This window comes from Rattus norvegicus, chromosome 1, assembly GCF_021556685.1.
Source record: "Rattus norvegicus strain SHRSP/BbbUtx chromosome 1, alternate assembly SHRSP_T2T, whole genome shotgun sequence".
In the NCBI taxonomy this organism is placed as follows: Eukaryota; Metazoa; Chordata; class Mammalia; order Rodentia; family Muridae; genus Rattus; species Rattus norvegicus.
The window spans coordinates 83,574,894-83,586,471 of record NC_141534.1 but is presented as its reverse complement, the minus strand read 5'-3'; the positions used below and the strand labels follow the sequence as shown (position 1 = coordinate 83,586,471).

At 36.9% G+C, this 11,578-nt stretch overlaps 1 protein-coding gene across 2 annotated transcripts; it reads right to left on the bottom strand.

Annotated features, from left to right (window-relative positions):
• Positions 1–1,514: 1,514 nt before the first annotated feature.
• Positions 1,515–10,764, bottom strand: Vom1r45 (vomeronasal 1 receptor 45). Of its 2 annotated transcripts, XM_087579925.1 has the most exons (2): positions 10,734–10,764; positions 1,515–2,452 (listed from the first exon to the last, which is right to left on the bottom strand). In XM_087579925.1, the coding sequence occupies exon 2, from the start codon at positions 2,427–2,429 to the stop codon at positions 1,515–1,517; it is 915 nt and encodes a 304-aa protein (XP_087436051.1). In that variant the 5' UTR covers positions 2,430–2,452; positions 10,734–10,764. The 2 variants fall into 2 exon arrangements, with proteins under 2 accessions (XP_087436051.1, NP_001008940.2); NM_001008940.2 differs by lacking the exon at positions 10,734–10,764 and having other exon boundaries at positions 1,515–2,460.
• Between the last annotated feature and the right edge of the window lie 814 nt (positions 10,765–11,578).

The window sequence follows — 11,578 nt, the reverse complement described above, 5'->3', positions numbered from 1 at the left end:
ATAGCCAGAAGCTGGAAAGAGCCCAGATGCCCTTCACCAGAGGAATGGATACAGAAAATGTGGTACATTTACACAACAGAGTACTATTCAGTTATTAAAAACAATGACTTTGTGAAATTCTTAGGCTAATGGATGGAACTAGAAAATATCTTCCTGAGTGAGGTAACCTAATCACAAAAGAATACACATGGTATATATTCACTAATAAGTAGATATTATCCCCAAAGCTCGGAATACCCAATATACAATTAATAGACCACAGAAAACTCAAGAAAAAGAAAGACAGTGTAGATGCTTCAGTACTTCTTAGAAGGGGGAATAAAATACTCACAGGAGGAAATACAGAGACAGCATGTGGAGCAGAGACTGAAGAAAAGGCCATCCAGGGACTGCCACACATGGGGATCCATCCCACATGCAATCACCAAACCCAGTCACTATTGGGTTGCAAAGAGATACACGCTGACTGGAGCCTGATATAGTTGTCTTCTGAGAGGCTCTGCCAGAGTCTGACAAGTACAGAGATGTTTGCTCGTAGCCAACCATTGGATTGAGAATGGGGTTGCCATTGGAATAGTTAGAGAAAGGATCGAAGGAGCTGAAGGGGTTTGCAAGCCCATAAAAACAACAATACCTACCAACCAGAGCTCCCAGAAACTAAACCACCATCCAAAGAGTACACATGGAGTTACCCTTGGCTCTAGCTATACATGTAGCAGAAACTAGGCTTTGTAGGGCATGAATGGGAGGAGAGGCCCTTGGTCCTGTGAAACCTTGATTTCCCCATTGTAGGGGAATGCCATGGCGGGAGGCAGGAGGGGGTGAGTGGATGGGGGAGCACCATCATGAAAGCAGGGGTTGGGGGATGGGACAGGGGTTTTCTGGAGGGGAAACAGGGAAAGGGGATAACATTTGAAATGTAAATAAAGAAAATGTCCAATGACAGAAAAGAAAAAAGAAAAAGAAATGTACATGTGTCAAGCTGACAATAAATAAATGACATCCTCATTTCATTGTCCAAATGAGTTTATAGGAGGTTGAATTGAGTGATGAAGACCAACTTTGAATCCAGATGAAATTGTCCTTTACGCTGGTGTAGTCTTAATATAAAGTGTCAAAGAAAAGGACATGAGTGCCAAAATTCACATCTTTGTGTTTGACTAGGAACTCAGTATTACCACAAATCTTATGTTTCTCTCCACAAATCCATCTCTCCCACTGTTTTTACCTTACCATGAAGAGCGGAACTTCCAGATAGGGGTGGTAGTGATGAAAGAAACCTTTCCCTCTTTGAGTTGGTTCTTTAGGTAATTTGTCAGGGGAACAAGAAAGATACATAATACATCTATCAAATGTTTTCTCACAAAATTTCTACTGATCATTCCATATAATGAAAGTTAGTTATATTAGCTTAATTTTTCAAACTGTAGTTTTAGGATTGTAGAATAGATAAAATATATGATAATATATAAGAAAAGAAAGATGCCCACCACTCACATCATATTTGGAGGAAGCTATCTCTTACCCAAGCAGGGTAAAATCAGACTGAAAGTAGACTTCATATTGGTGATGAGAACAAAGGGGCAAAATCCAGGAAAGAATATTTCTAGAAATGTAAATATATTTACTCCCCATATCACTTGATAGTTTAAGCAGGTCCTGATGATGGCCACAATGGATGAGAATGAGTAAGAGATGACAAATGTGAACAGCAGGATGAGGATAGTTTGGGTGGCTTTGTCTTCTGGTGAAACTTTCAGAAAGTGCTGAGCACTGTGGATATGCTTGACATGTCTTTTATGTTTGTAGAGGATAGTCACCATGGAGACACTTGAGCAGGCCATGAGACCTAGACACAAGACATCAGAGAAGCACACTAAGACTATATACAGTGTAGTTACCACACTGCCAGAAGCAAACAATGAGCAGTATCCATAACTCAACCTGTAAGTTGAATTTTTTTTGTAACTGGGGCCTGATATTCTTAGTGGAGTCATAATGTTTAGAAGCAGTTGCACAAGCCAACTAACTGAGCAGGAGGGGCCAATGTACTTGGTGGCTCTGTATTTAACCTTCATCCACCTGGAGTTACTGGGGCTGATTGTGATTGCTTGGAAACAACTCAGTAGGCACATGGCATAAAGGGACATCCCCCTTGTTATTCTGGAAATATACACTATTAATTTACATCCCATGTCATCTAAGAAATTCTTAAAGCCAAAATATGTCATTGTCTGTGGAAAGCCTCTTAAGATGATAGTCAAGCAGTTGGCAAAAGTCAAGTGCTCTATAATTAGGTCTTTGGGCGGTAAATGCTTTTCTGTAAATATCAAAATAATATAATAAAATAGTATGGAGGAATTGCCAAACATTCCCACTATAATCTGGCAGAAGAGAAAAGTTTCTATTGCAAAGTTTCCAGGATCCATTTTGATTCCTATTAAAAAAAAAAGAAAATACATTTATTTTGGTCCAAAGTCCCTGAACATGCATTATGAATATGCATTATTTCGTGAAGTAAGCATAAATAAAGCATTCATCACTACAATGTATTTAAATAGTTCTCTCTCTGCAAAAAAAGAGTTTAAAACAGTTTTGTTTATAAATTAGATAATCTCTATTATTTTAATATAATGAAAAAATTGTTTATGTTTACTCAAGTTTAATATTTTCTCTGGACATGGTGGTAGGCATCTTTAATTTTAGGAGTCAAGAGACAAAGACATACATATTTTTTCATTTCTTGGTACACTGATCTATGGTAGCAGTTCCAAAAATGTTAGGGATATATACGGATAAGTGTATTATAAAAATATAAAAAGATTAATGTGTACTTTTTCTTTTGAATAAACTTAATGTTTTGCAGTGAATTTTCAAAGATGGAGCATTTCAGCATGACAGTATTTGCAAAATTCCATGAAACATTTCAAAATTCATCAAGAAAAATGACAGAAATATTTGAAATGCATAGTTAGAATGAGTGAAGATAAAAAAGAATACTTTATTTTAAGATTTATCCTGCTTTTACTTTAGTGTACATTTGGGAACTTGCATATGAGTTCGATTGCCAGCAGAAACCAAAGGCTTGTCACCTCCTACAGTGGGATTGACAGATACCACTAAGAACTAGGAAATGAACGCTGATGAAAAGCAAGAAGTGAATGAACTCTTATACATTACTCATCTCTCTACCCTAAAAAATATTTAAAACTAAATTTGGAAATAGCTAAAATATAAAATAAGTTGAAATGAGTTCACAACTCGGATAAATTTCCTATAAAGAATTAAGAAATGTCCAAAATGTGTGTAGAAAAGGCTCAAAATTGCAAATAGTTAAGGGACTACAGTGAAGGGATAGAAGTGAAAACCTCAATGAGAGATCATCACATACTGAATAAAAGAAATGTTAGTTAAAACAAATTACCATAAGTAAAAACAAGAGTTAAAGCACCTTAGACTATGGAGGACAAGAACACTAGTGCAGACTCCATTGGGAAGTAAAATATTGTAGAAGTATAAAAATTTGTATTGTTTATCTTCAACATAATGTCATGTTACTAAGTCAAGTATATGATGAGTCATCAACTCTTGTTTATCATAATAACAAAGGCTGTATAAGGAATCTGGCACATAAGAGTATTTAAAGCCACACAGGAAATAACCAGTATTGAGTAAGAAGGATAAAGGTATCCCAAATGCCCTGCTGAGCCAAAGCAATTCTCAGGAAGAATGTCAGCAAAATACAATCATTTTTTTTCTTAAATGATTAGGAAACATAGTGTCAGACTTTCTGATCCTAAAAGAGTCTGTGTACACAAAACAGAAACAAGCCAAGAAAGAAATTAGGGAAATGACACACTTCATAATAGACCCAAATAATATAAAGTACCTCGGTGTGACTTTAACCAAGCAAGTAAAAGATCTGTACAATAAGAACTGCAAGACTCTGAAGAAAGAAATTGAAGAAGACCTCAGAAGATGGAAAGATCTCCCATGCTCATGGACTGGCAGGATTAATATAGTAAAAATGGCCATTTTACCAAAAGCGATCTACAGATTCAATGCAATCCCCATCAAAATACCAATCCAATTCTTCAAAGAGTTAGACAGAACAATTTGCAAATTCATCTGGAATAACAAATACCCAGGATAGCTAAAATTATCCTCGAAAATAAAAGGCCTTCTGGGGGAATCACTATCCCTGAACTCAAGCAGTATTACAGACCAATAGTGATTAAAAACTGCATGGTATTGGTACAGAGACAGACAGATAGACCAATGGAATAGAACTGAAGACCCAGAAATGAACCCACACACATATGGGCACTTTGACAAAGGAGCCAAAACCATCCAATGGATTTACTTACTTATTAAAAACAAAAAAAGCTGTCTCTTCCCAGGGGAAGGCTAGAACTAGCTTTCCTATCTTGGCAGGTGCCGAATGGGATGACTGATTTGGGAGAGGAGGACCTGGGTTCACCTGTGGGGCTGTGTTGTGAAAGGCAACCCTGGCCCCCGCTACTGAGGAGAAAGATGGAGCCCGGGTCTTGAGCCCACCTTCACTGTACCGTTGCACTTGGTACTGTATATGTGCCCCTGAGAAGGCGCGTGGGGGATTTCACAGTCTGAGAATGAGTGTGTGTGAGTGAGGCGGTACCCACATTCTCAACTTCAAGTCATTGCAGTTTTTTTTTCCCAGAAGACAAAGGGGTTTGATGTTGCATTTCATAAACTAACTGAAGTTCTGGCTACTGATGCAGCACAAGAGGCTGTCTCACAAAACGAGGAAAGACGCTGTTTATGTTTGGTTTGGTTTCATTTTAATTATTCTAGGGAAAACACTGACGAATGGTCAGAGTTCCTGTCCTGATCTTTTCATCAAGGCGCCTTTCCTGATAATATGGTTCAGCTGTGAATGTAGCTATGGGGGGAGGGGGGAAAAAAGAAAACTCTGGAGTTAGAGGATATAGAAAATTAAAAGTACAGTTGTTACAAATAAAACGCAGACTTCAAAGACAGAAAAAGCCACAACCCAAACTAAATTTAAATACTTGAAATTGGCATCACAAACAAGCTCTCTCCTGACTTGTATTGTGGCAGTCAGAATGCCCCCAGAAAACTGTGCCAAAGAGTTTAGAAAACAGATGTACAATAAAAGTAAATACACACTCAAAACGCAAACTTCAGGTAACTATTTTGAATTGCAAATGACGAAAATTTAATGTTGAACGATCTGATAAAATAACCCTTTGGAAACTGAAAAAAAAAAAGATAGCATTTTCAGCAAATGGTGCTGGTTCAACTGGAGGTCAACATGTAGAAGAATGCAAATCCATCCATGCTTATCACCCTGTACAAAGCTTAAATCCAAGTGGATCAAGGACCTCCACATCAAACCAGATACATTCAAACTAACTGAAGAAAAACTGGGGCAGCATCTCGAACACATGGTCACTGGAGAAAATTTCCTGAACAAAACACCAATGGCCATGCTCTAAGATCAAGAATTGACAAATGGGATCTCATAAAACTGCAAAGCTTCTGTAAGGCAAAGGACACTGTAGTTAGGACAAAATGGCAACCAACAGATTGGGGAAAGATCTTTACCAATCCTACAACAGAGAGAGGGCCTATATCCAAAATATACAAAGAACTCAAGAAGTTAGACTGCAGGGAGACAAATAACCCTATTAAAAAATGGAGTTTAGAGCTAAAAAAGAATTCACAGCTGAGGAATGCCGAGTGACTGAGAAACACCAAAATAAATGTTCAACATCTTTAGTCATAAGGGAAATGCAAATCAAAACAACCCTGAGATTTCACCTCACACCAGTGAGAATGGCTAAGATCAAAAACTCAGGTGACAGCAAATGCTGGTGAGGATGTGGAGAAAGAGGAACACTCCTCCATTGTTGGTGGGATTGCAGACTGGTACAGCCATTCTGGAAATCAGTCTGGAGGTTCCTCAGAAAATTGGACATTGAACTACCTGAGGATCCAGCTATAGCTCTCTTGGGCATATACCCAAAAGATGCCCCAACATATAAAAAAGGCACGTGTTCATTGCAGCCTTATTTATAATAGCCAGAAGCTGGAAAGAACCCAGATGCCCTTCAACAGAGGAATGGATACAGAAAATGTGGTACATCTACACAATGGAATATTACCCAGCTCTCAAAACAATGCCTTTATGAAATTCATAGGCAAATGGATGGAACTGGAAAGTATCATCCTGAATGAGGTAACCCAATCACAGAAAAACACACATGGTATGCACTCATTGATAAATGGCTATTAGCCCAAATGCTTGAATTACCCTAGATGTATAGAACAAATGAAACTCAAGAGGGATGATCAAAATGTGAATGCTTCACTCCTTCTTTAAAAGGTGAACAAGAATATCCTTGGCAGGGAATAGAGAGGCAAAGATTTAAACAGACACAGAAGGAACACCCATTCAGAGCCTGCTCCACATGTGGCCCATGCATATACAGCCACCCAATTAGACAAGATGGATGAAGCAAAGAAGTGCAGGCTGACAGGAGCCGGCTGTAGATCTCTCCTGAGAGACACAGTCAGAATACAGCAAATACAGAGGCGAATGCCAGCAGCAAACCACTGAACTGAGAACAGGACCCCCATTCAAGGAATCAGAGAAAGAACTGGAAGAGCTTGAAGGGGCTCGAGACTCCATATGAACAACAATGCCAAGCAACTAGAGCTTCCAGGGACTAAGCCATTATCTAAAGACTATACATGGACTGACCCTGGACTCTGACCTCATAGGTAGCAATGAATATCCTAGTAAGATCACCAGTGGAAGGGGAAGCCCTTGGTCCTGCTAAGACTGAACCCCCAGTGAACGTGATTGTTGCGGGGAGGGCAGCAATGGGGGGAGGATGGGGAGGGGAACACCCATAAAGAAGGGGAGTGGGAGGGGTTAGGGGGATGTTGGCCAGGAAACCAGGAAAGGGAATAACACTCAAAATGTAAATAGGAAATACTCAAGTTAATAAAAAATAAATAAATAAAAAGAGTCTGTGTACAATGTATATCCACATACACAATGGGATAATATTTATATACACCCCCCACTGGGCACAAATATTAATGTTAAATTTACTCTCAAAGTAAAATGCTAAAACTCTCAGAGGAAAATGTTAGAAATGCAAGGTCTAGAGGTAACCATACAACAACAACACAGGAAATGCAGCAATAATTAACTAGTGGAACTGCATGCAATTAAGTTTTCTGCACATTAAAGGAAACTATCAGCCAAGTGGAGATATAATCTACTGAATGGGAGAAAATCTTTGATTTCTGTATTTCACTCAGGAACTTAAAACCTACGTGCATAAAGGCAAATACAAATAAAATTTATAAACTTTCCAGCAAACAAGTGGTTAAGAAAATGGTCAAGAATTTCTTTAAAACAAGGCACCAGTGTTCCTGAAAGTATTCAACATTTTACCTATCAAGTAAATGCAAATTAAAAATTCTTTGGGATGCATTACACCTCTTAGAATGATTAATATCAACAGAATAGACCACAAGAAATATAGATTATGGTGTGGGAAAAAGGAATCTTCATTCTATAATTGGAAGAGGTTAACTACTTTGTTCATTATAGAAATAAATATGAAGATTTCTCAGTAAAATAAAAAAAGGATTACAGTATTACACAGCTATATAATATCTGGGCATAGACCAAAAGGACTGTATGCTCTGTCACAGAGACACTGCACATCCATGTTAAGTGCATAATTTAGAGCAGGAGAGAAATGATGGTCATCAGCAGATATTCAAAGTGTCGTATAAATCCAGAGCAGATTTGTGAATCTGTAAAAGAAAATATAATTATGAAACTTTCAGGAATTAGATGAAGTTACAATGATTTTAGCAAGGTGACATAGACTTGGGGAAAATAAAGCAGACATTCTGTCCCAAACACTGATGTGAATCACAGTCTCTGTATGTAAATGTGGAGAGGAAGTGGTTTTAGAAAATAAATCCAAAAAGGAAATCCTAGAATGAAGAAAAAAGACTTTTTGAGGAATCAAAGGCAGGAAGATGGAACAATTGTGTCATTAATGTGAAAAGTATTATATATATACATACATATATATATACATACATATATATATACACATATATATATATATAGAGAGAGAGAGAGAGAGAGTGTGTATGAGAAAAAAGAGGAATGGAAAAGTTTGAGAAGAGAATGAAAAATAAATTTAATGCCAAACATAATGACATCTAATACTTAATACTATATATGCTAATTAAAAAAAGGCAAGCCAAATTAGAAAAAAATGGATTATAGTTATGTAGTAAATTTTGCTATTTAATAATGATAGTTTTCATAGTCAATGAAATGTGAACAACATCCGCTCTATTCTTTTTTTTTTTTTATTAACTTGAGTATTTCTTATATACATTTCGAGTGTTATTCCCTTTCCCGGTTTCCGGGCAAACATCCCCCTCCCCCCTCCCCTTTTTTATGGGTGTTCCCCTCCCCATCCTCTGCTCTATTCTTAAAGTTCTTGGAACATTCTTGTTTTATTTGTCTTCTATAAGAACTCTATTACACTTGAAGCACTGGGAATCGAACCCAGAGTTTCATGAATGAAAGATGAAGCTCTTCCATTGAGGTATAATCCTACCCTTTTTATATGAATGTTATATCAGTATGACAATTTGCAAAAGAATGATATTTGTAATCCATATTTTTTGGTAATACAGTGGATGTGTTGTCATTTTGTGCATGGAAAAGACTTGTTTGGGTTCCTAGATTTTTCCTTGCAGTTTTCCTTGTCAGAAATGTTCATTTAACTTTGCTTTATAGAATGTGGTTTAAATTGTAATAGTTTCTCCCTAAAAGCAATGTATTTGTTGCAATCTATTTCTTATGCCTTATTAATTATTTTGTTATTACAAGCATCTTTCAGAATGATGTTCTCATGGTGTAGGTGACCTATGAAAAAAGAACAGTTTTTTTTTTTTTATGAAAGAAGAATTGCTGTTTTATCCACCATTTTTTACTCCTTAGTATGACTAAAAAATTAAAATCAGATTCTTAAAGAAGTACCTCTTTCATCATATCGACAACAGAATCATTCACAGGAACTGAATGTTGTAATCATTCCACATGTCCATTATCATCATCATCAGCAGCAGCAGCAGCAGCAGCAGCAGCAGCAGCAACAACAACAACAACAACAACAAACAAACAAACGAATATGTGAATAAAAAGTGCTGTACACAAACAATGATATTATAACTATCCTTTAAAAAGAAACTAAACATATTCCAAAACATGCTTGTGACTAGAAACACTGAGTTAAGTGCCATGACCAGTTACGTTGCTATATAATTCTTTGTTATACATTTGTTTTCATCACAAACCCAAGACTACATTGATTCAATACAAACCCACAGAAACTACAATAATAATGGCCAGCAATACAAACGGGCTTTATATCTAGTCTCATGAGCAGGGTTCATTCCATGGTCCCACATTATGGAAGGAGAGACACAGCTCCCAAAACACATTTACTAACCTCTATACATGTATACTATCTTAGCTGCATTTGCCTGCACTAAAAATAAATGAATTGTATAATGCAAACTAAAGCATTAAAGTGATGATTTACATGGCTGTAAGAAGGTGATTTCCAGGAACAGAGTCTTGGGTTTGTGGTGGAAATGTCTTACAACTCAGTTCATGACTGAATTGTATACCCACAATGGTTAGCAGTATGACATTAGCTTTAATCTTAAATGTAAGGGGATTATGGTTAATATATGAAAAAGTTTAGATTATATTATATGGTACAGAGCCACAGTGAATGCAGTCAAGTAAAGTCAAAACTGACATGGTCTCATAGGTTAGTGATATCAAACTTAGGGTCACATGATGAATTTGTAGTTTTGTCTACAAGAAAGAATTTGAAGTTTATTAAATGGGAGAAAAATGTGATAGAAATTTGTTTTTGTTTGGGTTTCTCTTTGAAACAGAAACCCCAGACATCAACCATATGTATGATTTTTTCTGAAACTCTGCACATTGGCCATGAAAATATGAATAGAAAAACCCATGCATACCTATGTCTGTTTTCCAGAAGTGGAGAGGCCTAAGTGGACAGGCTTCACATGCCAAGACCAGTGCATATGTTTGTTCTTGCAGATAACACATGAGCTGGAATTATATTAAAAACAATTTTAGGATATATTTACTGAAACATTGGAATAATCATAGAAATATCTGTCATATTTCTGCCTATTTGAAGTACCAAGAAATAAACCATATTCCTAACATGATAAATGTAGGTAATTCAACTTATGAATTAATCCTGATGCTTCCAGAAAGTTCAATTTTCCTTTAAAAAAAACCCTCATAATTCTACAATTGATAAGATAATTTAGTTTACTAGAATTAATATTCTCTTCTACCCATTATTTGATTCCTGCTCTGTAGAGAAACACACACACACACACACACACACACACACACACACACACACACACATGCATACAATGTAGAGATTTTGAGAAATATAAAAACTGGTGAGTAGGAGGAAGGAAAGGAATAAAAGTGCTTTAAGATATTAGGATAAGGTTTTCCAGTCATTGCAAAGTCCTGTGTGTGAACCCCTTTGTCATCAGTAAAGAAAAATGAAAAATCCAATTAAATATTTCTTTGAAAATCTAAAATTTAGGAGGAGACATGCAAAAAGATAGAACGGGAACGAGGTAAAAGAGACAAATACAGAGAGAAGAGAAAGAGAAAAGGTTAAGTAAAGAAAGAAGAAAATGAGGGGATATCTGTGATAAGAGAGACTCCGTAGCAGCTTAGGAGAAAACAGGGTTTCACATAATATAGGGAGCATTGGAGACAGTCTACTCAGCACCAAGTTGTAAATACTCCAATTTTATCCAAAAGCCTATTCGTGTTCCAATACCAAAACCAAACCACAGTCCCTTTTTCCTATTTATGCCTTAAGTTCTTTCTCTCTTTGTTCCTTCATCCTTTCTTCCTTCCTTTATCTTTCTTCTCCTTCCTTTCTTCCTTTCTTCCCTCCTTCCTTCCTTCTTGCTTCCCTTTCTTTCCTCTTTTGCTTCCTTCTTTGTTCCCCTCTTTCCCCCTTTATTTCAGTAGAGCCGATATAATTTTTAATATAGATTTTAACTACAACTAAAATTAAGAATAACTTGTGAAGAAAGTAAGATGCTTCCAGGAGCACAAGCATGACTTCTCCAAAACCCTGCTTCATAATGTCTTCAGTTCTTAATACTCCTGTGCGCTGGTCACTCACCTCAGTGTTGGATGACACCATTGTAGTGGCTGTCACCATGAGAAGAGAGTCAGCTGAAGCTGTGGTGAGACACCCTCCCTCACTTAAAGGTTCATGATCTCCTGGTATTCTTTCCCAGAAGACATTTTAAACTTTGCTCTAGAACCATGTTGACAGCATGCCCACAGGAGTCTGAGGTAACTTTTAAACACTTTGGTTCTGAGTCCCTGTCAGAAAACAAAACAATTAGTAGCATAAATTACAGGAGCAACTCTAAGGAA

Excerpts from the sequence above, each read along its gene's own strand:
- Vom1r45 (XM_087579925.1), bottom strand. The coding sequence starts at position 2,429 with ATGGATCCTGGAAACTTTGCAATAGAAACTTTTCTCTTCTGCCAGATT.